Source organism: Rhipicephalus microplus, chromosome 8 (genome assembly GCF_043290135.1).
Source record: "Rhipicephalus microplus isolate Deutch F79 chromosome 8, USDA_Rmic, whole genome shotgun sequence".
Taxonomy (NCBI): domain Eukaryota; kingdom Metazoa; phylum Arthropoda; class Arachnida; order Ixodida; family Ixodidae; genus Rhipicephalus; species Rhipicephalus microplus.
The window spans coordinates 34330151-34356972 of NC_134707.1; the positions used below are offsets into that span (position 1 = coordinate 34330151).

The 26822-nt window shown below is 46.5% G+C and overlaps 1 protein-coding gene across 1 annotated transcript; it reads left to right on the forward strand.

Moving 5' to 3' along the window:
• Positions 1–348: 348 nt before the first annotated feature.
• Positions 349–25771, forward strand: LOC119165314 (G1/S-specific cyclin-D2). Its single transcript, XM_037417495.2, has 5 exons — positions 349–649; positions 4324–4539; positions 10708–10864; positions 24386–24531; positions 25425–25771. The coding sequence occupies exons 1-5, from the start codon at positions 428–430 to the stop codon at positions 25632–25634; spliced, it is 951 nt and encodes a 316-aa protein (XP_037273392.2). The 5' UTR covers positions 349–427; the 3' UTR covers positions 25635–25771.
• The last annotated feature ends 1051 nt before the right edge of the window (positions 25772–26822 follow it).

Below are 26822 nucleotides of genomic sequence, written 5' to 3' on the forward strand. Positions count from 1 at the left end.
CCGACTGCCCAATCCACCATCCCCTTTCTCACAATCACTTTCCTTCTCAAAGGGGGGAGGGGGGGTCTTCGACGCGTAGTCTCGTTAGTGGAAAGGAGGAATACTCCTCCTCTACACCGAAGAGGCAGAAGGAAAGAGAGGCTTTCTCCTCTCCGAAAAAGTTTCGCCCTCTCAACTTCTCACCACCCGGTCCAAGTTCCCATCGAGACTCAGACGACTGCTTGCAGCCGTCGCATACGGTCGTGCGCGAACTTGGCTGGGCGAAGTCGTGGATTCAGAGGGCTCGGCCGGCACTTCGGCGGCGTGGTTTCACCGGTCGTGGTGTCGAGTCGTGATCGCGTCGCATTGACTCAGAGATCTGTGCCGGATTAAGCTCCCCCCAAAGCTGGACTCAACGGGGACGACACATTGACAACTTGTCACGGCTATGATGGAAGACGGAGTCCTCGATCTGATGTGCATGGAGACGCCGCACATGGGACAGGTCCTCCACGCACCGCACGACTCGGCTATCGTGGGTGACGAGGCCGTGGTGGCGAGGTTGCTCGGACTCCAAGATCGGTACGCGGTCACGTGTGACTACTGCAGGAGGGTGCAGACCGAGGTTCAGACACCGATGAGGAAAACGCTGGCCCTTTGGATGTCAGAGGTAAAGTGTCAATTCTGAAACTTTCTGTCTTTCCGTTTTCTCTTCGTGTTGCTTTGTTGTACAACTGTGTGGCTAGTCAGACTAGCGGCCTAATGTTAGTTGTTAGTTTGGCGTCGACGGTTTCAAAATTTCGCGTCCTGGTTGCGGTGAACCTTATTGGCGCATTTTCGGGTTGTTTTGGCGAGCGCGTCAAGAAAAATTGAAGTCTCGGTATGCAACTTCGTCGAGAGGATTTCAATTCGCGACCACTTACGCGGTAATATTGTCGACTGGCCGTTCATCACACACCATATCGACCCCATTTTTTTTTAAATTTATGTAGGACCTTTTTATGTAGTAATTCTGCGTTTTGCAATTCGAAAGTCCACAGAAAGTGCCTAAGCACTGTTTTGATCGCTTCGAAATCAGATCTAATAAAGTTCGATGGCGTATGCATGAGTTGCTTCTACCGTAACTTTTACTTCATGATGAAAAAGATAAGTTAGGGGCATATTTCTAAACGCGATCGTCTGCGTACAGCTTTTCAGGGCAGTTAAAATTCTGAGCTTTGAGATTTAGCTTCACCTGGGGTCAATACCAACCTTGCAGGGCCTTGTGGTTTTCCATAAGATGTCAGTAACGAGATGTCTTTCGCGCTTACGAATGTCTTTCTTTTCATACTTTTTATTGCGTTAGTTTGCCCTGCGGCAACAATACACATTACACAAATTTGTGCAGCTGCATCAGCATGAGCTTTTGTTTTCATTCTTCTGTCATTTCTGCCAATGGAGTAAAAGTTTTGCCGAGAAATTAGTCGTGGAGCTTAGGCAATCACGGTTACGTCATCGCATGCTTGACTACGTGATTACGACTGTTTTATTTTGAACTGTCGGATTACTGTAGACAAGTGATGTTTTAACTACGTTGATCACGTCTGTAGATGAAATCTACCTCGAGTACACCCTCGTGGGTTAATTTCAATTCCACTAGCATCTTGGAAGTTCTTTCCTACCCTGTTTGATGTAGTTTAGTTTACAGCAACGAAGTTCTCGCTTTAAATTAGTTTGTGCATCGCTTCGTTTGGCCACATGAATAATTTTCAGAACGTCAATTTTAGACGAATTTTCCAGGGCAGTTTTTATTAACAATTCAAGCATTTACATTGTTATTACGATTCTGTGGGCTCGCTGTTTACCCATGTGTGTTTTGTAGTAATACATGACGCTCCAGCTGTCTTGTCACGAATCTTACCGATATTTTTTTATTTGCACTTCCTGCGTACATCTTTCTATTCAATTCAGCTCTAGTGTTTAGAGTACCTTTTAAATTCGTTGAATATAAGCGGTTCCCATCGACAGATTCGATACCTCGTAGGGAGATAAGCAGCAATCTCTTATCCTCAAAATATTTGCTCACTGTGGGTTACTCAGAATGTCAGAATACATTTTACTTCGATAGTTAGCGTACAGTTTATATCGAATTTTAATATCAAACCTTGATGCGGCATAATCCATTCATGATGTTTCCGCCATGCAGTCAAGCTGATGCAACTATACAGTTCAGCTGTTTTATTGTCATCATATGAGATAGAAGGGATATTTGTTACGAATCATCAGAGCTTACTGCGACAACGGCGTGATTGTACAACTATTAATAATGTCTATTCTTTAAGGCGCAATGCCAGAGAGAAAGGCTGCAAACGATACTAAAAGGTGAAAAACTTTCCATGGTGACATGTTTCGCTTCTCACTTAAAATCCGTATTCTTCGAAGATATTGCTATATGTAGCAATGTTTGACAGCAGTATTTCTCGCTTCTCATTTTGAATCCATATTTCTCGAAGGTGGTGACAGATTCAAAAGAAAGTTGTGTTTGTACCGAATAATCAGTAGTACCGACTAGCATCGGCTGGACAAGTGAAAAGCTAAGGATACTTTGAATCTTAATGTGCATCATAGCCTTCCACTAATTTGTACTCAAATAGCGCGTTATGCATTTGTATAAGTACCAGCTAATACGTCATTTATTAGATCTGGAGCGTATGCTGGCATACTTTGTATAAATAGGTTCTATCAGCCTACCAGTGATGTGGGTGGTAAAAAAACCGCTGCTGGTGGCATCTTATGGCATTATGACAAATGGAACGTGCAAAAATATTTATTCTGTGTGTATTGATTTCATCTAAAACAAGCACACTATTTTTTTCTCACTACATTACTGCGGACGCTACGTGTCATTTGCAAATATGGCTGGACGCTTCCAAGTATCATTGTATCCTCTCTGGTTTACATTTCCGCTGCATGACGGCACCTGCTATGAATACATGCTGAAAAAAACGTTTTATATTACTGAGTTCTACTTTGCGTTTAGGCGTGTTACTGGAGCCTCGTACGTGAGTAAAAGTGCTGGTGGTGACACCTAGTTTTCAGCAAGTTCAACACGTATGGCACGTTTTTATTCCCTGTGTGTGTGTTCACGCAGTTTCAAACACTTTGCACTATGGCTAACTACACAGTTGGTCATTGCAGCATGCGTTGTGTGTTGTCTAGGGTTAAGTCCAGTGCAGGAAGATGGCGCGGCGAATATGACCAGCCCCGCGAACACTTCCAGTGAAACAGAATTCCATAATCCAAATGTCACCGAATCTTCTGGATGACCTGATAGATTTATGTTTGTGAACATAACCTTATGGTCATTTTAAAACGTAGTCAGCCGGCCGATGGGGTATTCTGATACCACATACCTTTAGGTTTAGAGCAAAAATTAAGACACAAAAGAAGACAATCGTAAAGCACTGTGTCCTACGTCAGGCATTCTGTTGTGTCCAAGTGTATCCTTGTGCTAATCCCAGAGATTCAGACTTTGACTATATTTGTTGAGACTCAACCATATTACATCAGAGTACACAGTCTTGGCGATCAGAATCAATGTTGTCCCGTCATAAACAGGCCGTAGTTTGGGTACCATAGTGTGTTATAGTATTTCGTTCTGCTTCCCGGTATTTTCCGAGCTCCCTTGCTGGGACTTATTTCATCGGAGACGGCTGTTGCTGGTTCTGACGGCTCTCTTGCCTTAGACGAAGACTTTTTTTCCACAGTGTAATACCTGTAATTGCTCCGCACTAACACTTGATTGGCTGTCGATGCGTGGTCACACAATGACTAGCTGACTGGTCTCCATAACACAGGTCATTTACCCTCACCCAATTGGTTCGCTGTGGCTTCAACAATATCGTCTCAACACCTCGTGCCAGCGGACCTCGCTCTTCTTTGTTTTTAGCTAGCATTACGTTATGCTCCGTTTAAACGCAAGCTCGCATGACATGACCAAACTAATAAAGCTTCGCTTTCTTATTCGTTGAACAACATCATCGCAATAGGGCACTACTTCGTATTGGAGGCCTTTCATCTTAGCCTTGCGATGGCACACAGAAATACATGCAGCTGTGTAGCCCACATTTTGTATTTTCTGTGTACCTGTTCTGAAGTGGTGTAATCTGCCTGTTACTGGAGGTTCTTGCTGCATCGAAGGTGATTTTCTTCCATTCTGTGACCGTCAATGCCCCGATTTCATGCAGTGAAAATATATGCATTGACCACCTAGTGATCGCCTTGGACACCGTTAAAACCACGCCCATTTGTTCCATACAGCAAAGACTGACCGTTTTTGTGTGTAATCTCTTGCAACTCGTGCAGGTGTGCGAAGAACAGTGTTGCGAGGACTCCGTGTTCCCAACGGCGATGAACCTGCTGGACAGGTACTTGTCCCAAGTGTCGGTGCGCAAGCTTCATCTGCAGCTTCTGGGCTGCGTCTGCCTTCTGTTGGCCTCCAAGATGCGACAAACACGGGCCCTGGCCGTCGAAGCGCTCGTCTACTACACCGACTGCTCCGTCACCGCACAGGAGATACAGGTGAGACCATCCGTTGCGGAATATCGCTAGCCGTTCGGTAGTATCGGCTATCGAAAGCCCATACAGACGCTTTATGGCGTTAATCTGATATGTAAGAAAAAGTTCTCGCTCGTGAATGCGAATGCTAATTGACGTGGTGTTTCCGCCAACGTAACAAAACGAAAAGGCAACTAAGAAAACATAAAATATGAGGTTATGGCGTTAGTACGCTTCGGTCATTTGTCCCGTCGTACCATTAGAGTGGCGGGGCACTAATTACATAGAAATTTTGTTTCCATAGGCACTAATTACACAGGAATTACATATGAAGTCGGGACCACTTGTCGAAATGCTGGCCTCGGAGACAACACATGCTTAAAGATTAATCTCTTTAAATTTTCATCTTCTTAGCCACTACCGGCTTATATATGATAATTACAAGAGAGCGAGATCATGTTTTATATGAAGGTCAGAAGAAGAGACCGAGAAAATTTATTCACAGAGAGTTTGCCAGTTAGCAAACCTGAGGGCACAAAGGAGGGAAAGAGCGATTAATGACGGTCGTAAATTAAGGCGATCATAATATATTCCTGCTACACTGCTGGTGGGGTAAATCTAAAAGCGTGCATCCAGTCCAGTGGCTTGTAAACGCTACGACAGCTTTATTTATTACACTAGGGTGACAGAAGTTCTCAGTCACTCTAGCAAGCTTATCCTATACCTTGATAAGTCAACCAAACTTTTGAAAATGTTTTAATTTGCAACAGAAGCAGGTCACAGAAGCAATCTTTCACCCCTCGCCGCATTGTGAAATCAGATACTCGTCTCCCTTTTATCCATCCTAGGAAGATGACAAAGGAAATTCTTTTATAGCATTTTTGGTTTCACATTTTACACGGCTAAGAGGTCGCGCGGGGAGGGGTTAGAGAGCAGCGGTGCAGTCTGTAGCGCTGAATGACCTTTAAACTCCGCAACCGCTAAGGCGGGGTCGGGGGTTGGTCAGACTAAAGTAAGGGGGATTGCTCTTCGTACGTCTCTTCAAAGGAAGAAAGCCGGGCTGTCCGACAAGCGAACGCATTTAATGCCACTCTGCAAGCCAGCGAGGTACAACAGCAAGAAAGTTTTAAAAAGCGGAGGGAAAACTAACAAAACGACGCGACGGTAAATAGTGTCCAACGGCAAAAGGGAGCGGCGAAAGTGAGGTCCATGCGAAGCCTCGCAGCGGGGGATCAAAGGTCACTGACTGTAACAAGCGACGCGTGGCTATGTGGTAGCGGGGCGTCAAAGGAGAGGTCAAGCGATGACCGGATAATGGACGAGTTTCGTCTCTCTGACACTTTCGGCTCGAGCAGCCCGTTGTTAATGAAAGGATTGTCCACGGGAGGTCGCCCCCTTCACTTTTCGTTCGTCCTTCTATGAAGGCCAAGGCTGACCTTTGTCGCGTTCACCTTCCACGTGCCTCTTGGCGTGCGCTGAATGGTTGAAAAGGGCCGGCGTGTGCTGCGCCAGGACGCGACTGTTGACGTCAGACGGGACATCCCCCAATGTCTGGATGTGGGTCTGTTTTTCTTCTTGTCTCTATTTTAGCGTCATTCTAGGTCTGGCACGCGTGTCCAGACGAGACCTATTCTTTTCAGCCCATCTGTGCTTCTCGCCTATTGTCCAACGTTTTTGCTTGTTTCATATGCTTCATAACATTGCATTTTCACGTTCCATTGCTTGCCTTCATGGCCACTTGCTTCATAAAGTATTTGGGTTTCGTTTGCTTCTACCGCATTGATAGATGTTTGCGTCATCCATTCGACCTGCATTTCTAAGCGCTCATTCCTTACCTGCTATCCGCGTTTATAGTAAAGGATGTCCTGTGCACCGTCTTTGTGAACACTTCGCTCAATTTCTTTATTGTAATTTCCTTGTTTAGGTAAAGGCCGATGCTTTCCTACCCGTCCTGGCCTGCAATGTCTACTATTCGGAGTAAAAAAATGTGAACGTCTAGCTCCGTTATCAGCTCGGATTTGGTAAGGATAACAAATAAGGGCTGCCTCCATGTCGGGCTAGTCGCACGTCAAATTGTACCGTCATTATGCCACACCCGCGTGGTTCACCGTGGTCCATCGTTATCTCTCTGTCACATCATGAGCTGTCCTGACAAATGACCTTCTTTTCCGCCGCCTTATCTGCAATCTTCGTTATAACGTAGTAGCTGAGATTTCCGTCGAGCCAGACATCCGGGTTGCCGCACGTATTCGTGAAACGGGATTATACGATGTAACGGGAAGGCTCTGGGATGGTGGATGGGCTGCTGAGGGGCTTGGTGTGGGGCGCTGCGATGGAGCAATTATGCAAAGCAGCTGAATGGCCCTAGTGGGGAAAAAAACCATCGCTTGTCTTCTGCTTAATCTTACTCTGATCTTTTGCCGACAAGTCCCATTGGTTTAGCTCCTGGACGCATCGCGCGCATTGTTAGAAGGCTGTCTAGTGATCGGTTGCCTGACGCATAACGCCGTCTTGTTTTGTGTCTGCTTTACGAGCTGAATAGGCATCTGTGTACAGCAGACATCTGCTGCGAGAGGTCACTGACCACGAACCACTGTTGAGAATGATCCACGGGATGAATGGCTGCACGCGAATGCAGCGTTACTCAATACAACCCATATGCGGTACTCGAAGAAGTAGAAATGAGCAGCTGCTCTGACCTAACGTCCGAAGCTTCAGTCAGTTTGCGTACACGAAAGCCGGTTACGTACAGATGCCAGCAGCTACGATTGCAGTGGCATCTTGTGGTGTTTTGTTCAACCACAAACGTGTTTGTAGGCTCCATAATGGTTCAGTTACTGCCTCAGAACTACTGGCAGAGTACTCGCAGTTTCTGCGCATGTCAAATCATTAACAATGAGCCCGTCGGCAATGTCGACAGCGCTTGTTAGGTACGCAAAGCCTTCCACAAACAACGAGTTTGATTCCCAGCTGCGTCAACTGACAATCGACACCTTCTGGGTCTCAATGATAAAATAGGAGGGGGTAACGGTTGAGATGGCATTGCACAATAGAAATCTTTTTTTTTTCACTCTGTTAAAGCAAATCTAGGAAGTGTGTGCGCTTTGGCAAGCGCACGGCAAGTTCGACAGCCGCTTCATACCAGGAACAATATCCCATTGTGTTTCCGCGATGATGGAAGATCTACCCAATCGATGTTGCTGTCCTTCCAGAGTTTTCACGGGCTAACGCCGCTCCTGGTCAGTGGTAGGGTTTACGGGTACCCACCTTACGGCATAGACCTTGGCTGTAGCTAAGGCTCTCTTGTCAGGTGACTTCCCGGCTATAGGCTACGGCCGCAGACGGTAGATATGGTGCTCACACCGCTTCAATGCCTTACGTGTCCATCTGTGTGCCGCGTAGCTGTCGCAGTGAGCGATGCAGCCTGCGCGAGCTTCCATGCGTGACTAGATTTTAGAGCTGGGAGAAACAAATGTACTCGATGAATACAGACGTTTCGAAAAACAGCTGTCCTGGGGCTTTGCAGCAGTTGTATGGTGTTACTTCGACCAGAGTCATCGTGGCTGTCTTGCACTGACTCTGGTGGCATTGCCCTTGCGTTATTCTTTGCTGAAGCCATATATCTGCAGCTTGCGTAGCACTCTTGGTTTAATCGTTCATTTTTTTTTTCTTGCGCGGCAGCTGCTTTTATCAGGAAGGCTTTAGGAATATGGACGTAAAAGTCGTGTCTATATGTTACTGTTTGGTTGCTGCGCATATGCGACATTTCGTGGGCAGGTGAAATACAAAAGTGGTAGAAAAGCTCACCCGCAGAACCGTGAGCACTCGGTAAACTGCATATGCATAATAAGTTCCCTCTACGTGGGGCTCTCTTTTGGCGCGTTTATTCTGTCTTGATTCTACCTTGTTTCGAATCAGTTTACAAACTCCATTTGTACCGAATAGAAGATATTGTGCAGCGGCAACAATGCACGCGACCGCCATTTTTCCGTTAACACGATCGGGTATTTTTCGAGCTGAACCAGCTGTGGAGACGTGACTTCACTATAGAGCCAGAGCATCGTCACGTAATCTGATTTAGACATCAAATACTACGCTCATCTTCATTTTGTCTATTATCACGGCCCTTTGTTTGTCACGGCTACTCTGCGGGCTGTCATTGAAGAACGTGGCGGCTCGTTTTGATAACAGCGACTCGGAACGCCTGCAGTAAACCAAGAAATGGTTTGGTAGGTAGTTCAGCAACTGCGATTTCAAATAATGGAAAAGTAAATGCAAGAAAGCTTCAGAATACAATGCCAAACAAGCAAAAGGAAAGTGGCAACAAAGAAGTGGGTGTATTTATCACCTTGAAAGGTATGCCCCATACACTTGCTGTTCAGCAGGTTGTGGCTTCCCTTGCACGGCACGGGATGCACATCGTGAGTGTGGCCCCTCGTTTCCACTAAGGCATATATTTTTTTTATTCAATGTGCCCGTGGTGTCTCCACGTTTTGTCATCGTGGGCTTCCTTCCCCCCCAACTTTGTTGCTCTCTCCGTTGTCCTCCATGCACCGCGGTGCCGTTGGCTTCTGCGACCGCGTGCCATCTGTTGCCTGCTTCACCCTTCAGGTCGCTTCGTTCATGTCTCTAGCGGGTTGCCGTTTGTTGCCCTCATGCCCCTCTCCCCCCCCCCCCGTTTCTCAAAAACCACACGTACCTCAGCGTGCTAGTCCGATGGGGTACACACGTATGCGAGACATCTATTCCGCCGTGCCTATACAATGACAGAGCCTTTTATTCAAGCCCGCAGGGTGTGGGGTTTGGAAGAAATGCATGTCGATGCTTTCACCACCGCCATCTTGGAGGAACAGGTCTCAGGTTAACATGCAATGAATGGTTCCGCAGAGCTCAATCCCTCATGAGCTTGTGTGTGCATATTCTGCATCACATTCACAATGCGGTGTCTCTCATGTGCTTCGCTTTTTGTGGGCTTCTATATTTATCTCTGGCTTGCATTCTGCTTGTCTTTTGTTACTCATGTCTTCTTCTCTTGGGCTTGTTGCCTGCATCTTCTCTGCGCAATGTGCGAAGCACGAAGGCACAACGCCGCCCTTTAATATCGTGCGCCGCAGCACGCACGACATGCGGGAACGTCGTGCCTGTCGAAGTCCCTTTAATGCTCGTCGCCCGATCATTTATTAGACCATGTTATCACTTTTTGCGAGTATCTTTCTATTCTTTTTATATATTTATCCCCTCACTTTCACTTCGGGCCCCACCCAGTGTTGTCTCGGCCGAGGGACTCAAAGCGAGCAAGGTGCGCTTTTGTGCCACCTGGTGGTAATGCCAGGAGGATTCTTGGGGCTTCGCCTTGTATGTAAACCCGAATGGTGAATGCATGTGATGTTTCCCTTCGGCTCACCCGTTTCTTACGTGTCTGTCGACAGGTGGCTGTGGTAAGCCATGCGTGAAGTTAGGGTCACGACCGCGTTCGAGGACACCTGCAGCGACGTTTCAACACAAAATGGCGCTCTTGAGCTCCCACTCTAAATTGAAGTTACTCGTTCTCTACATTCCCTTCCTTTGTTCTCGCCTTCTTGAATCTGTTAACGAATACGCATCGATTAAACATGTAAACTTGACTTCTTCCTTTGTAGAAGTTATCGAACCTTGGCTGTCGAGTTCATGGTCAAAGCGGCCAAAGTCGAAATCCTGCCTCATTTACACCCTCGTGGACATTTGCTGTGCGTCACACATTCTTGTACCCGATCTTTGCAGGTGCGGCAATTAAGTGGCACGAAATTACAGGGAAGACCAACGCGGTGGTAGAGGTATAGTTTCCGTGGCCTTTTGGCACGTTGCCACGGGCAAGTTCAGCTTCAAGGTTGAGTTGTTGGGTGGTAATTTTGTTGTTTGGGTTGGTAAATTACTTCTATGAAATTATATCTAAGGCTTCAAGATAGAGGCATTACGCCGAACTGTTTTGCGGATATGATAAGGTCTGGTATAGACGTATCCTCTGCTTACATTCAGTCGTTCTTTCATGATTAGCAAAGTATACTTCGTAAAAAACTTCGAATACTGAGGTCTCTAAAAGTAATTGTATAGAAAGAACCCTATCTTCTGGTTCCTATCATTTTAACAATGTGGAAAGCGAGGCACTGAAAATTTTGCTCTGCTAAAAGCGATACTTTCTTCTCTCCTTCACAGGCCTGGGAACTGGAGGTACTGAGCAGGCTCGGCTGGGACGTCGCCTCGGTAGTGGCCAACGATTTCGTGGACCACCTGGTCTCCATGTTGGGACTCGGCGACTGCCGTGACACCGTGCGGCGGCACGCCAACACTTTCATCTCCCTCTGTGCAACTGGTGAGTTAATAGTCAACTGACGTACTATTGGGTGAATGCACTTATTGTAATCTAGGCGGTCGTTTTGTTGTTGATACCGCACTCTTGAAAAAGCTGGCCTTCATCTGACTCACTTTGCCTCCAGGCATACAGCGGAAGCTGCGTACCGCGGGACAACTATGTACGTTGACGATAGTTGTAATGTTTTTATACACTTCGTCAATCGTAGGAAAGCAAGAAGATAAGCTTGTTATGACAGAGTATCACATGAAGATAGCAATACTACTTTACCATGAGAACCTAATACTGGGGATAGGGGATGGCTTCAGGGTTAGTAATGAATAATGAAGAGGACGATACGGTATTACAAAGTCTTGCTCTTTAGGAGGTAGCACAAATGTTTGCCCTTGTGCCAAGGTACCTTGATTTACATTTCCACCTCTGGTACTAGATAATCGTACTCTTTCTCGCGTAGATGCGGACCCGATGAAATATGTTTGCATCGGCATGGGCAAACCTCATTTTCTTACAACTCTATTTCTTGTGTCTGTTTTCGAGGTCACACTTATACATCAGAAAAAAAAACTCCACTATCGTATTCTTGGCACCCTCCCACCCTTTATTGCCTTCCGTTGAACTCAATAGAGCCAGTCTGCCGCGCCAACAGTCTCATGTTTACTGTACAATCTCAATGTTGTAGTTTTTTTCAATTCAAAATTATTATTCAAGCCCCCTAGTGCACCATCCTCTTTGTCGTTTTATTTTGCGCATAGCACGCGCCTGCGTGAACAGCGCATGCGCACCACGACCTGTCATTATCGGTCCGCGTGAATATACATGCACGTAAGCGTACTCCAGAAAGCGGTCCCACTAAACCATGCTTGCGGGGGGGGGGGGGGGGGGGGAAGGACAATGGCCCGAGGTGCCGGACTGACGGAACACCTGGATGCATCGGAAGTTCTTACGGTCTGCCTTTCCCCCTCACACCCCTCGTCATATATGCCTTACCCTCTCTCTCTCTTTCAACAAAGCGTGGCAGCCGGCACGCGCTGAGCTCGTGCAGCCGTCCTTTGTCGCGGAGCCCGTCAGCCGTGTGTTCCTTCGAACGAATATAGCTTTATATACTTCTACTTTGTTGGGCTCGGGACCGACAGGCCAAGTTCTGCATGTATTTAGGGTGCCACGAAAGCCTCTCGCCCTTCTGCCTATCCACCTTCACAACAAAAAACTCAGTTTGGTGTAGCAAATGCACTTAACTGTTGCGTCATCTGTACTCGTGATTCATAATGCCACGGTCGTAGACCGTGGCGTTAGAGGTTGGCATGAAACACTGATGTCGTTCAAAGCTCCGTCCTCGTCTTGGCATGAAGTAAGGCTACAGGAGCGTCTGCTAAGCCACTAGCAACACTTCTGCGACTCCATTTCTACGTCGTCTGCCATGCAGAGACCTGCTGTTTCGGTATAGGGTTATCGCGCCGATGTAAAGCTATTAGTGGTGGCTTAGAGAGGTCTCTATGACGGATTGAAAGAAGGCACCTAGACTAGCCAGACGTATGTCGGGGAGCTGCGTAGTGTAAACTCGTGAGGGTCCATCACCCCACACACCCAGCTGTTTCCGGCTTTCCTTTAGACTTAGTTCATTCGTTCCGCTCTCATGCGCCGGAGTTCCCCAGAGGTTTTTCGGGAGGCGGCACGCTTATTGATTTTCAGACAGAGGTTATCCAGGAGCTGATGTCCTACCTTCTCTTTACACAAGGGAAGAAATGAAGGACGCTGATTGCGCATGAACGCCCATGCAGTGCGTATTTTCTTCATTCCTTTGGAGCTGCACTTAGGGATAAGGCTTAGCTCCCGCTAGGCCTAATGGTATCCTCCTCGTAGTTAACGGGAACCCGTCTGTCAAACTGAAGGCTTGCGGCGCGGCGAGGTCTTGATTGCATGTCTCTGCGGAGAGGGGTCCGACCCCGCGCCTGAACTGCTCCGAAGCGGGCAACCGTACACAAACCCCCCTCCCTTCTAAACCGGAAAATAGCCGTGTCATGCGCACACTCAGAACCCACTTGTTAACTATCCCCTTTGTAGGGATTCAGTCTTGCTTTTGGCAGTTGCGTATATTATTGTTTTACTTTGCTTCATGGTAATAGTCCGTCTTCCGCCGTTTTTGCTTTCATTACTGTTAGTCTCGGCTTAATCTCTGCTACTGGGCTTGGCTCGGTTTGTCTTTTAGTTTTGCTTTTGGTTTACATTTTTTATATTCCTGCTTTGGCTGCCATTAACCTTTTATTTATGGTACTTTTGTATCGCTTGTTCCACCGCGATGGTTACGAACACTTTATAGGGTGGTTTGTGAGTTTTCACTGCTCTTTCGTTGCAGCCACACTTCACTGCTTCTCAGCTTGGCTCGCCTTTCAGAGTTCTGCTTCACATATAATTTTTTCATTCATTCTTGTAAAAACTTCAGCTTCTGGTTTTCGTTGTGTAATTATTTTTCTTTGGTTGTTTGTGTTTCTTCCTTTTTTATTTGTTCTTTTTCTCATCCATTTTCTCCTCCTTTTGGATTGGCTTGTCTCGTCTCCGTTCCGGAACAGTTACTCCCTCGTCCCATCCACGTAGACTCGCTCTTTCCACAGAAGTAACGGCATCCAGGTGTGAAGCACGCGCGCTTGCCGCATAGCGGTGCGTGCCGATAATCGATTGCATCCACCCCCCACCCCCACCCACCCCCACCATCTCTAAGCCATAGAACGGGGCCCATATCAGGGCATCTATCGAGCATGCGAGATTGTCGGATACCGCCATGTGTCAGACACGCGTGCCACTTCAACACCGACCGGCTGTCGGGGTTTATTTACAGCTGCTGTTTGAGGTGTTACGTTAATGTTTTGAATGTTGTTGGGTGGTGCGGTTCCGGTGTGGTGTAGTTGAATGCTTACTGACGCGTTACGCATGCCAACTTTTGGCGCTGGCTTTCCAGCTTGCAATTGCTGCCGCTAGAGGGTGGTGGGGGCAGGTTTCATGTGCTCGGTGGTCATGTTTATTGCGTTATTTTCTTACGTGCGTGTGCTTGTACCTTTCCGACTCTGTGGGGATATCCACTTGTACAGGGCCAGATGGCAGCAGTACGCGTGATTTCGCATTCAGATAGCACGCCGCCGCGCAGGATGCACCGCTTGGCTTGTTTTCTAGCGTGGCGGCCACTGCCTTGCTTGCTTGCTTGTTCTTTTCTTTTGTGGCTCTCACCCACTAAGGGGGATTGGTCAAGAAGCCGGTGGTTAATGCAAGTAAATACCTATAGATTTTCTAGATTAGGGGAATATGATTACTGTGTTTTGACTATGAACTTAATTTGGCGCAATGTAAAACTGCCTCTGTAGCACTTTCCGCAACACCTTCTTCGTCTTTCACTTCGTCACTTTTTGTGAACCGAATGTTTTACTCAACACGAACCACATGAGGCTTCTGCGTATAAATGAATAACACAGGAAAGAATATTTCGTTCTGCGGGTCTTTCCGTTCTTCAAGTGAGGCAGTTCAGGGAAAAAATAGAAGCTTCTTGCCATTAGAAATGCTTGAAGTGGTTTTATCTTCTTCAAAACACGTTGTTGCCTTAAGGGAGACGAAACCATTTCTCGGCACGTTAAATCGAGCGACTCACTGTTTTCGAGGATCTATCATCATTACTGTGGTTTTGAGGCGACAAGAATCAGCTCCACCCATGACAGTGTAAGCGTCATCAAGAAAACGCTCAAAACTGTGCAACAATAGGTCGGCGAAATGTTTATGGCTTTACACTGCCTGAACCACAGTTTGAGAAAAAAAAACAGAAAAAGACATGTGAGCGACCCTCAATAAGAAATAGACTATACACAACCTTGTTCTCAAGTAGTGAACTTGTCAGCGTGTTAATTAAATTAGCACGTTTAGAATAGTGGTGCAATGAATAACTAGGAACGATACTGATAGGGTCTGAATAGGCACAGTCAACAGCAAGACACAGACATAGACGTTCGAATATCAAAGACGAAATCTAGGTGATACAAAAACGTGCTTGCAGACGGCAGCTGATACACTAATATATTAAGCAGCAGATAAGGTGGCTCTTTTAGTCGTTTTGTTTTAATGTGCTGCCAGTAAACGTCATCATCACGTCAGATGTGTATCAGCATTCCGACTCTCTTATCTCCCCAACTTCGAGCCCTGGTCCAGCTCTTGAGTGAAGGACTTCCCTCGCCTCCGATCTCGGAGCTCTTGTTTACACAGCAGGCAGACAGGCCGCTGTCCGAACCCCGGAGAGTCAGTAAACAAACGCACCAGGGGGTGCTGCAGACGGCAAAGCGAAAGTGTGGTAGAGGTGACAGGGCTTGAAAGGAGGGTAGTTTCGACAATAACCGCTGTTTCTATTAAGCAGTAAAAACGAGACGCAGAGCGATTACCTAGAGAAGATTGGAGGTATTCCCGTCGACACCCGTGGTATAGTGGCTTAGTAAGTGCCACCTGGATTCGTTTATTAGAAACACCATTTCCTCTCTTCTCTTTGAAGCCACCCTTGTTTCGCTACTGCAGGCCGAAGTTTAATTTTTCAATTTTTCTTTTTTGGGCAAAGGCTGTATATGATCAGTCACAATAATAACGCTTCTTAAAACTCAGCCTCCAATTCAATCTTCAACCTCAGCAAGGCCGTAGTGCAGACACGCGACGTTATTCAGGATTCTTTTGAATACTAGCATCTTGCCAGGCTATGTAACGGTGACTTTTTAAGCCAATCAGAAAACTAGTAGCAGGCGTCCAGGCTAATAGGAGCTGGCAACAAGGTGGATTTAGACAGCGCTCAAATTAGATCATTTGTGCTTCTGCTATTACAACATCTTCCAAATTACGTGAGGCCAATAGACACGCAACCCAAACACTATACTCAAAACTCGCCCTTAAAAAATATCTATACATATACGCATTGAGAGCGAGAAATGCAACGCAAACGAAGTAACAAGAAAGAAAAAAAAGTTGACACAATAGCATCGGCTTCTCGTAGTTTCGCTATCGTGTCGTGACAACAGACGCGTGTCGCTTGCGGCACGTGTCGTCACGCCTGACGTCATTTATTCCAGCCGGCCGGCCGGTTGTTCGCTTGCTGCTTTGAAAGCAGCAGGCTCGCCGCCCAGAGAAACAGACGGCTGTTTTGCTTCAGCGGTCCCGTTGCCTCCATCCCTCTCGCCTCATCTCTCTATCACGCATGTCTCCGCTTGTGTGCGCCGGTGTCAGTCGCTGTCTTTGCTTGGCGTGTGATGGCTTTTTTATGGCTCTTTTTTTTTGCGCGCAGAAGTTGTTGAGCCATGCGCGTGCCTGCTTGACTGACGGCATCTGCTGCTAAGCCCGTCTGCATGAATAGAGATTGAAAGAACAGCTGTAAAGGTATAGGGTCAAGAGGCTGTTGTCACTCTGACTACCGTGTAGAGTTATGAGCGCAGCGATAGACGAGGGTCTAGAAGATAGAGTTCCGGGAAGGGAGCCAGAACTAGGAACAAAGTACGGCGTCGATATTGTTGCAATGTTATGTTATGCAATAATTGCAATCATTCACATGCCATCCCTTATTGGATTGATGATGAAAGTTATGCGACAGACTTACGCTACAGTAATTTAGATCACTTGGCGCTGTTTTTCACTACTGAATTTCTACGTCACATAAGGGAAAACTGCAGCTAACGAATTCAGTGTCTTCAAACACTATCTTGGTTATCTGCGGAGTTGTCGGAGACGGACCGCCTCGAACATACAACGATCCGAATGTCTCTTCCTTTACTCATGTGCATTGTTGTCGACTTGTCGACTGTGCAGAGTTTTCGTATTCAAGCTCCAATAAGAGGTGCGATTTTATCTTACAGTCTTCTGCCGCCAATAAAACTTTGTATGCAGTATAATTTAAATGGCGTATTATGCGCATCCAATGTTTTGATTATATGGGCATCATGTTCCAGCTCGGCGGAAGACACTGGCGTATGCTTCGTATTGCCTTGACGGCCCCGAAACGTGTTGGCGACATGGAACATAAATCTTATCGGCCTTATAAATGCTGTCACATGACACGCTCTCAATAATAGGGTGCGAAAATTACCCCCCCCCCCCTCCGACAGCTCACTATTTGGAACAATATATACGCTCTTTCGCGAGTAGTATGTGCCAGGTGGGGGCATATTATTGTCCACAAGAAGCCTGCGGTCGATATCTTTTCTGTCTCTGTTTTTTTTCGTATACAACTTGCAGGTTGTACACGATCGGCCATTCGTTTCACACAATCAAGAAAACAATGAAAGGATTGTTTCTCATTTGTAATCATTAATTCTTCGAAAAGAATACACGCATTTTTGTACAATACAGATCTCCTCCTTCCTTATGGGAGCGTCATTGACCAAGCCGTTTTATTACGACCTTCTTTTATTGAAACCAAAGTTAACTGTTTCAGAGGCGAAGTGCTTTTCTGTGAAACGCACAAGACATTCAAAGTGGCAAGAGCTTTTTTCGTCACGATTTGATTATATGACGCGTTTTCGTATGCTCGCATTATCTTAACTCCGCAACAATTACAGCAATCTGGCCCACTTTCGGCGGCCTGAAATTTTTTCTATTGTGTCCAATTGAGGTACATCGTTTAAGCCCATCATCAATCCTGGCCGCTTTGTATGAACGCATTTGGTTGTCGTGGAGTATACGAGATGGAGTTCCTACAATCTTCGAAAGTATCGGGGGCGTAGCGGTGTCGTGAAGGGTGCAACGTTGCTATGAAAACGATGCCAGCGCCATCTCGGACGCTCAGAGACCAATGTGCTTCGTGTGCTCCTGCCGAGGCCAGATGGCAGCAGGTTCGTCATGCCTGGATCTCGCGGTATCTCGTATCTCTTCTCGTAACCGCGCCGCTGCTGCTTACCTAACAAACTTGTGTCGCGGTGGCAAGTTGAGCATCGACGAAGAAGATGATGTCCATAGCAGCGTGAAAGGGCGGTGATTCGTGGCCTATGCAGAATCTTCCGCATTCAGCCAGGCACGCCTTCCAAATTCGGGCTGCCTCAGTTTCGTACATGTACTATAGCATGTGTATGGTCGCACTGCGGGTAGGCTTATGTAGGTATACGGCAACACGCACATCCTGAAGAGACTATATTGGGGTATATGCGCCAGATTGTGCGTTCTTATTTGAAAAGCTGGGATTTAATTAGAGACCAGGTAAATCTCTGAGGTGAAGCTATTACCTCCAGCTCAATGCACCTCGTTCGAATGCATGTACCGCATAAGTTCTTTGAACATAGTCAACCACTGGATAGAACACTTGGAAACAGCAAAAAACATTTTGCTTTTTGTAAGGAAGCTTGTGAAGGCCTTCTCTCAACGTAATGGCACGAAAACCCTTGTCATCATTTGCTGTTCGGTTATAGGCGGGTCACCGTCGACTTGGCCGGTCGCGTTTCGACAAAAGCGCTATTTTGCGGTCGTCCACACTTTCATTCGCACAGCTTTTTGCAGAAGGCAGTATAACGTTGTGCATATTTCCTTTTTTTTATCTGCTACGCGTGCATGCCCCGCCATGCAACCTTCACATGCATGGTAGGGCAGCACTCTAATTAGTAACGAGTACACGTGTACATGAAAGCCTAACCCGCTCAGCTGTATCGTGTACCCGTTGATTACTGGGTTGCTAAGCCTAAAGTCGCACATGTTACGCAGTGCTTTCGATCTGTTCCGCATGGCCTGTAACCGTATTTACCGATGCATGTACAGATGTTACAGGATCGAGGGGCTACGCCATGTGTCACTTTTTTAAAAAAAAGAGAGAAAAAAAAGGACAACGTTTTGGTATTTATTATCTCCTGTTTGTTGCTCTCCCGTGGCGATCCCCACTCAATCTTTTTTCAGCACTAACTTGCCTTCGCTTAATGAGCATCCGACTCGGCACGCCAGAGGGCGCTGTGCTATTTCGTCACCAAAACCGGTCTGTACACTGCAGGGCACTGCAGTATTTGACAGTCGCCGCGCCTGACATGTCCGCTCGCATATGTTTCTTAGATGTTTTCTTTTTTTGTCAAATCAAAAGAAGCGTGGCCGCACGTGCCTTCTGGTGCAAAAAAAAAAAAACCAGCTGTAATACAGTCGGTCGCTCGATGCGCCCATTTTGGAGACAATCGCATTCACTGCGAAACAGAGTAAACAAACGTCCGAGCTTTAACCCTTATGTCCGTGACCGCGAAAGGGTTGTTGCCACAGCTTGCGCGCATCCACATGCGTCAGCCAGTTGGGACACGAGTTTTGCTTTTGGTCTCCTCGTCGTGCCTGTTGCGTGTAGGGACAGCAGCACGCGTTATAGTGCACGAGTGTTTACGGTATACGTCGCGTCTTTCTTTGATCTTCCTGTTTCCTTCGCCGGCTCAATCTGTGGGTATACGTGTAGGTACGTAGATGTTGTTATCACTAATACCGTCTTTTTGTTAGCGGTCTCCACTCTCGGTCTGCCAGGCCTCGCTTAATTAGCGTACATGATCATTGCATGGTTACAGCTGGTGTCACGCTCTGCCACACACACGACTGCTGTTAGCGATACGCCTCAGCTAATTATTTTTTTTTCATATTTGTTTAGTTGCATAGCAAAAAACCCCTTAAGCAGCGTAATAGCAGAGGTTAGGGGAAGTGATGGGTTATTTGATGCCTTATGTGGTTTACCGAAGGCTCTGGGAACGATTATTGTAAAAAAAAAAATGCGAAACGTTTCTGACATGTAGTTAAGTTGAACCACTTGCGCTGTGGAGGACATCTGCTCTGGACTGCCACCGTAAACCGATTCAGCCTCTCGCTAATGGCTGATGCTCGAAGCCAACCTAACTAGTGGTCGTAGTAAAGTAAACGTTCGATGGACCGATATCTGTAGCATTTCGGACCAAAGAATTCATCATATACCACGAATTAAAAAATTTGTCACTGTATGTATGTATGTAACATAAGACTGAAAAAAAAGCTATTCTGAGCACGACTTGTCACAAAAAGCAAAACAATCTATAGTGACGCTGGCTGAAAAAAGTATGTATGTATGTATGTATGTATGTATGTATGTATGTATGTATGTATGTATGTATGTATGTATGTATGTATGTATGTATGTATGTGTGTGTATGTATGTATGTATGTATGTGTGTATGTATGTATGTATGTATGTATGTATGTGTATGTATGTATGTATGTATGTATGTATGTATGTATGTATGTATGTATGTATGTATGTATGTATGTATGTATGTATGTACAAACAAATAAGAAGCATAACTGAAAACTTACCGATATTTCAGCTCTACGGGGGGGGCCTTGTTGGCAATCAATCGTAATCTGGGGAGCCGAAACGTAATTAAGTTTTCACTTTTTTTCAGCCGGCGTCACTATAGATTGTTTTTTTTTGTCACTAGTCTTGCTCAGGGTAGCTTTTTTTTTTAGTCTTATGCTGAGTTAGAAACTGCTTCTTAAACCACACTTTACTTTCCCTTGAACCCACCCCTCCCCCACGCTGAAAAAAAGAACGGGGGAAAAACGCATAAAGGCAAAGAGAAAGACCAGATGCGAGAAAGGCCAGCGGTCAGCGATACGGCGCTTATACACAAACGACTGCCGCGGTTGCGTGATTGCCGATAGACGGCGCCACCGCTGGCGCGCAGAGACCTTTCTCGCGACGACAGATGGTCAGGCCTTTTGTGATGACCGACGACTATACGCGCCCACCACCCATTCTCCTCTCCCACGTTTTTAACCTCCTTCCCCAGTTCCGGTCACCGTCGCTCGCTTTCGCGTGCGGCCAATGTCCGGCCAGGTACGTGTGCCAATGGCCCCAACCGTCGCATATACATACGCACATATACACGTGTACGAAATTCGAACATAAACAAAGAAAATACTAATGAACGGTTCGTCTGTAATGCATGGGGAATAGTGGAACTGCGGCGCTTCGGCATCGCCCCGCAATCTGCTACAGCAGTGGTAGTTGGCAAACGCGGAAGCAATGGCGATGACTCAAGGCACTTCATCATATCTGTGTGGCCAAGTAAATAAACGAATACTTACGCTTCTACGCCCCTGCAGTGACAGTCTTACAAGCCCTCTACACGGCGATTCACTGTCGTATCTTCAGAGCGGGCAGGATTGTACGGGTTTCGTATCTATCTATCTATCTATCTATCTATCTATCTATCTATCTATCTATCTATCTATCTATCTATCTATCTATCTATCTATCTATCTATCTATCTATCTATCTATCTATCTATCTATCTATCTATCTATCTATCTAATTTGTCTGTCTGTCTCTCTGTCAGTCTGTCTGTCCGTTCGTCCGTTTTTCCTGTGTGTTGCACGTGGACGCAACAACTGCAGGCGTGGAAACGTGATTAATTCATGCACTTGCTCAACGTATTTTTCATAACCATACGAACTTCCGAGAAAGACATTACAGGGCTCTGAAATCAAGCGGCCTATTAACGAAGTGTTTGTTACATTCAGGGCATTTTGTCACGCACTGAACGGTCCTAATAGAGCTGGGATGTATATTTATGTTTTGTTATACATATCAATTATTCAATGACCCTTCGTTGTAGGGACGTTCGACAGGGCAGTGTTTCCTAGAAAAAAAATCAGCACTTCAATCAGATAGCTTGCAAGCGTGAAAGGATTACGACACAGAAGACCAGAACACGTGGTTTTTGTTCCTCTCTTTGTGGCTTCTGTATCGCTGTCTGTTTCTTGCACTAAATAAGTCACGTGCTTATAAGTAAATAACTCAACGAACACCACGTCTCTCTGCAAAAAAAAAGCGTGTGGGAGTGATTTGGTGCTACTGGTTCGACGTCACAACCGCCACAACAACGGCGCCACCAAATGGACGCCGCGTCGTTCGCGCAACAATGACGAGCTAGGAAGAAAGGGGGAGAGAGAGAGAGCTTCCGGAACATACGGCCGGAAACTTTAAAAATGGCGTCCAGTTACCACGCCTGACGGGAAGGAACGTAACGTTGCCACGGGGCGAAGCGCTTTCAGCTGCTCCTCCGTCGGCGTCGGTAACCAGGACAGGTGGTCCCACGAACGGACGAGGGGGGAGAAGGGCAGACCTTTAAACGGGTGGGGCGCCTCGGCGTCTTTATTGTACGCCTCGTCCGACCCCGCGTACGCGTACACCCCGCTGAGCTTGTCTTGGCTTTGGCTTTGGTCCTTTCTTTTTTTTACTTTTGTTAACTGGGTAGGTTTTTTTTTAAGCGTTAGAGTGCGTCTGCCTGCGTAGATTCGGAAAGAAGAGCAACGAGGGAACGAGGTCGTGCAGTAGCGTGCATGGAGGAATAGAAAAAGGTCGGGACCCTCCCGGTTTCTCCCAGTGTTACGACGAACGCGTCCGTAAAACTGGTCGCTCCTCTTCTCGGAGTTCAGAGACGCTGCAGACCGGCGTGTCACAGGGTGGTGGTCTTGGGACAATGAAGGGGGGCGGGAAGCTGCCGAGGTTTGTGGAGTAACTGTTTCTTTTCCTCGCGCATTGCCTTCGATGTTGTCGTCGTCGAATCGAGATAGCTATTTGCCTATGCGTTTCCCCGTTTGAAGGAACTTAAGGACCACAAAAGATGCAGCGGTAACGTATGACTACTCGGCTAAAATAAACGCTAATTGCTGGAGGTTCCGAAGGTGTCCGTCGCACAGAACAATTCAGACAGGGTGTAATTATTAACGTCCGCTACTACTTGCCTCGTAGCGAAATCCTGGTACTGGCGTGTGAAACCACGGAATGAAACTTGTCATTTTATAACGTTCTCTGAGATGGCACCCAGAATCCGCACGCCTGTCTTCAAACTGTCACAATGTCGTTACCAAAAATTGCGCTAATGATACAAACGAAACCGGAAAACGGGAGCATCTACGCTGCAGAGGTTACCAGTGGCGTCATTTCTCGCGCGGATGCATGCACACCCGTCAGCGCGACATTGGTTGCGGGAGACCGGAAACTCACTTCCTTCCTCCTTCGGTCTCCTATCCACTCACTTCCTCTCTTGCATGTGTCCCGCACTTCCCCCGGAACCGCAATCTTTCCCCGGGTTGACTTCTTTCGAAGAAGGAATTTTTTTTTATGTGTGTTCAGGTATAAGGGCTCTTCCCTAACGGAAGACCTTTAAAAAAGGAACCCGCAAGAATGGACGCAGATTACAGATTTTCCCCCTTCTTCTTGAAATGGCTTGTGTCGCACGATGACCGGTGGGTTCAGAGCTGTGGGAAAGCCATGAAATAGTTCGCGTGTCGCTGTCAACAGCCTCTGGCTTCTGAGATCGTCCCTTTTCATTTGTTTTTTTTTGTCATGCTGGTTTATGTAATTTAGCTACGGTGACCTGCTGAAAAGGGAAAGACTGTCATCGTCATAATCAACACTGAACTTGGGCCTTTAGCCTCTTGCACCACGCTTGTGTAACACCACTTCAGCCTCCAACATTTGCTCATAACTCTCGAACCTGATGTCATAATGGCCTCTCTATGTAACACTGAGTCAACAGTGCACCCGGGATTCCAGCGGAATTAAGGGTATAGCACCTGGATTTTTCTTCCACTTCGAGAAATGGGCGCAGCTCTTGAGAACTGAGAAAGATACGTTAGTGGAGAGTGAAGACGTCCCTGAAGAACAGCTCTCGGTGGCTTAGGAAAGGAGGTGGCGATGGAGGCCAGTAACGTCGCACCACTTCCTCCCCTAGTACTGCCCCTGTGAATGTGAGGGGTTGATTTTGACACGACATTGTGGTGGTAAAGCACGAAAATTGCATGTACGGGTCATAGTGCTATAAGAGGTGGGAGCGAATCGAGGGTTGTGGCGTCTAGGACATTTATGCTAGAGTATACAAGCACTCATTTCAGGTAATTTATAGCTTAACACTCCAAAGAGTGCGTGTTATTGGCATTGATAAAATATAAGTTGCTGTAATTATTACGGGGCTACTACTTACTTTCTTACTTACTTTCAGTCTTACTTTCACTCAGAGCCCCTTGAAAATCCTTCTACAAACTCGGTTAGTGTTTCGTTGCCATGAAAATATATTCTTGGTGTACATCAATTGAGCACAATTTTTATAATAAAAGTGGCACAAAATTCAAGTGCACAAGAAGAAAACACGACAGACAGTGATGTATTGTGAGTCAAGCTACATGGAAAGAGTCGCTCAGGGGGAGCAATTGCCAGCCAGGTCATCCAACCTATTCTCGCCTGCGGCAACATCACCAATATCACGAAAGACAAGTGAGAACCATTGTTCTGACATGTCCTCAGGACGCTTGAAGGACATAAAGAACAAAACCAACTTTGAAGAGTATTAACCACCACTGCGACACAATTCGTCACTGACACGTGGAAGTTCTTTCTGCTTAAGAGCATTATGTTTCATTTTCGCAAGGGGTGCTATGCCTTCAAATACTATATACGTGCAAGAGAAAGTTCTGTGAGCTCGTGAAGCGCTTCACACTCTAATTTTCCGCACTTTTTTTTTCTCTCGCTCGCAGAGTACCACTTCGTCAACTATCGCCCTGCCCTGTTGGCCGCTTCGAGCGTAGCCACGGCCGTCCACGGACTAAGGACGCCGCTGCAAACGCAAGGCTTCCAGGACGAGCTCATCTCATCGCTCGGGAGAATCACAAACGTTCGAACAGTACGTGTTCACAACCCTTTCTCTGCTCGTGTATATAGCGTACGCAATACAAGCACCTGCGCAGGTTTTTCCGCTAGATAAGGGGGGGGGGGGGGGGGGTCAAGTTTTAATGCTGTCTTTCTCTCCCCACACGCCGTTGATCGAGTCTAAATCATCGCAATGAATGTATAAATAAGAATTAAGGCAGGCAGTAATTCCCACATTATCCTATATTTCTAGTCCGCGGCTTTCCAGTAGTGAAAATTAGAATGTAAACAGTTCTTGGTAAGCAACATCAAGGACTTTCGACTGCCCTGACAGTAAAAAACTTGCGCCGCCATAACCCAGCAAATAGTCCCAGGTCCGACTGAATGAAGTTGAGGCAGACTTGTCGCGAAGTTTCATCATGCACTGCTCCCTCCCCCCTCGATACCTCGTCTTTGCTCTGAGTTTTGACTGCAAGGATCATAGCGAAAGGTTGTGGGAAGTGTGTGTCTTAGCCCTGTGTTCTGACTGCAGGGACCATAGCGGAAGGTTGTGGGAAGTGTGTGTCTTTGCCCTGTGTTCTGACTGCAAGGATCATAGCGAAAGGTTGTGGGAAGTGTGTGTCTCTGCCCTGTGTTCTGACTGCAAGGATCATAGCGAAAGGTTGTGGGAAGTGTGTGTCTCTGCCCTGTGTTCTGACTGCAAGGACCATAGCGGAAGGTTGTGGGAAGTGTGTGTTAGGAGGGTGCTACAGTCAAATTTAGAACCCCCCACCCCTCCATGAAAAATTCTAGCGCACGCTTCCCCAATACTCGTTTACTCTTCAACTAAGTGCGTTTCGCTATATTTTCCTCATTTGAGCTCTCACACCAAAGTGTGCCACGTACGCTTTTGGTTCACATGTTCCGTTTATTTATCGTTTCTCGTAGGTTGAGATACGGAGGTGCGTTCTCGAAATCGAAACGCTGATGGCCAGCAGCGTGGCTGCCTTTCAGCAGCAACAGCAGTGCTACTCCAAAAGCGCAGCGGTGACGCCATACCCGAGCTGCAAGAGCAACTCCCTGGTAACGCCCTGCATCGCCGATACTCCTTCCAGTAAACCCAACACACCCACCGACGTTCAAGACATCAACTTTTAGAAGATTATCCACGTCACGCGTCTCGTCTCCGCATTGTATCTCGCCGTGCGTTCTTTATGCCCGTTTCCTGCGAAAATTCGTTGTTTTATTGTTGCACATTCCTCTTGTAACGCCATGAACAAAATGCATTGTGAGTAACTCCCTTCCGCCGAAGCGAATGCTTTTCCTCGATACAACTCCACTTTCAAAGTATGGCCACTTAAGGAACTATTTTCACTCTGAAAATGTTAGCAAGCCCGATCCTTGAGTGCGAGACCTTTTCACAAAAATGTTACCATCCCTGAATCTTAGCAAACACTGCCCTGAGGTGTGCTCACGTTTTCCGGCAGAGTTAAGTTATTCCATCTAACAGTAAGTAGAGTTCTTAACAGAAACAGGTGAAGTTCCATTCTTCTAGAGTTCGCATACAGTTCACGGATGCGTTCATTCTCATTTCGCAAGTTGCACAGCTCAAAGTTCTCGAAAGGGAAAGTGTGGAGTTATGCGAATGGAGCTTACAAAATGGAATCGCAGTGACTCCCTTGTTCGCAGAGTGTTTATCCTGTGCCACGTTTCATGTGCGTCATTATGGCTACATTGTCTTTAAGTATTCTGGCACAAAAAATTGTGTTTTATTATCTGCGTATCGCGAGCTGTTGCCATCTCCGACCATAATGCTTTGTTGTAATGTAACTGTTTTTTGCGTTGTTTCAAGACATGTGCAGTTAGAATAAACCAAAGGAATGTATAGACCACGTACTGTTAGGCCCAAAGCAAGGCATATATTTCTGTGGCTTCCAATGTTATTTTTCTGATAGTACACATTCTCATATATATCCACATGACCTGACAATCAAAGTTGGCGTATGACTTCTCAGCTATTTAGAATATCTGAAATTAGGGAATTGTGTAACTGTGGTGCATCCCTTTAGCCCGTGGCCATTCATTTTTATCAATGTTTACCGGGTGAAACCCTTATCTGGGCTACTCAGTTCCTTAACCTCACCGATAACGGCCAAACGTGGACGTTGTCTCAACGTGGTGTTATTGCCATGTACATATTCTGACGATCAATTTTAATCTTTGGGCCTCTTCTACGAGACCTACTGTAAAAATCTTGACGCATCTCAGTGGGATTACTATTGCTTCTGTGCGTCATTTCCACCAAAGCAGATTGTCACTTTGAACTTGACGCAATGCCTCAGCTTC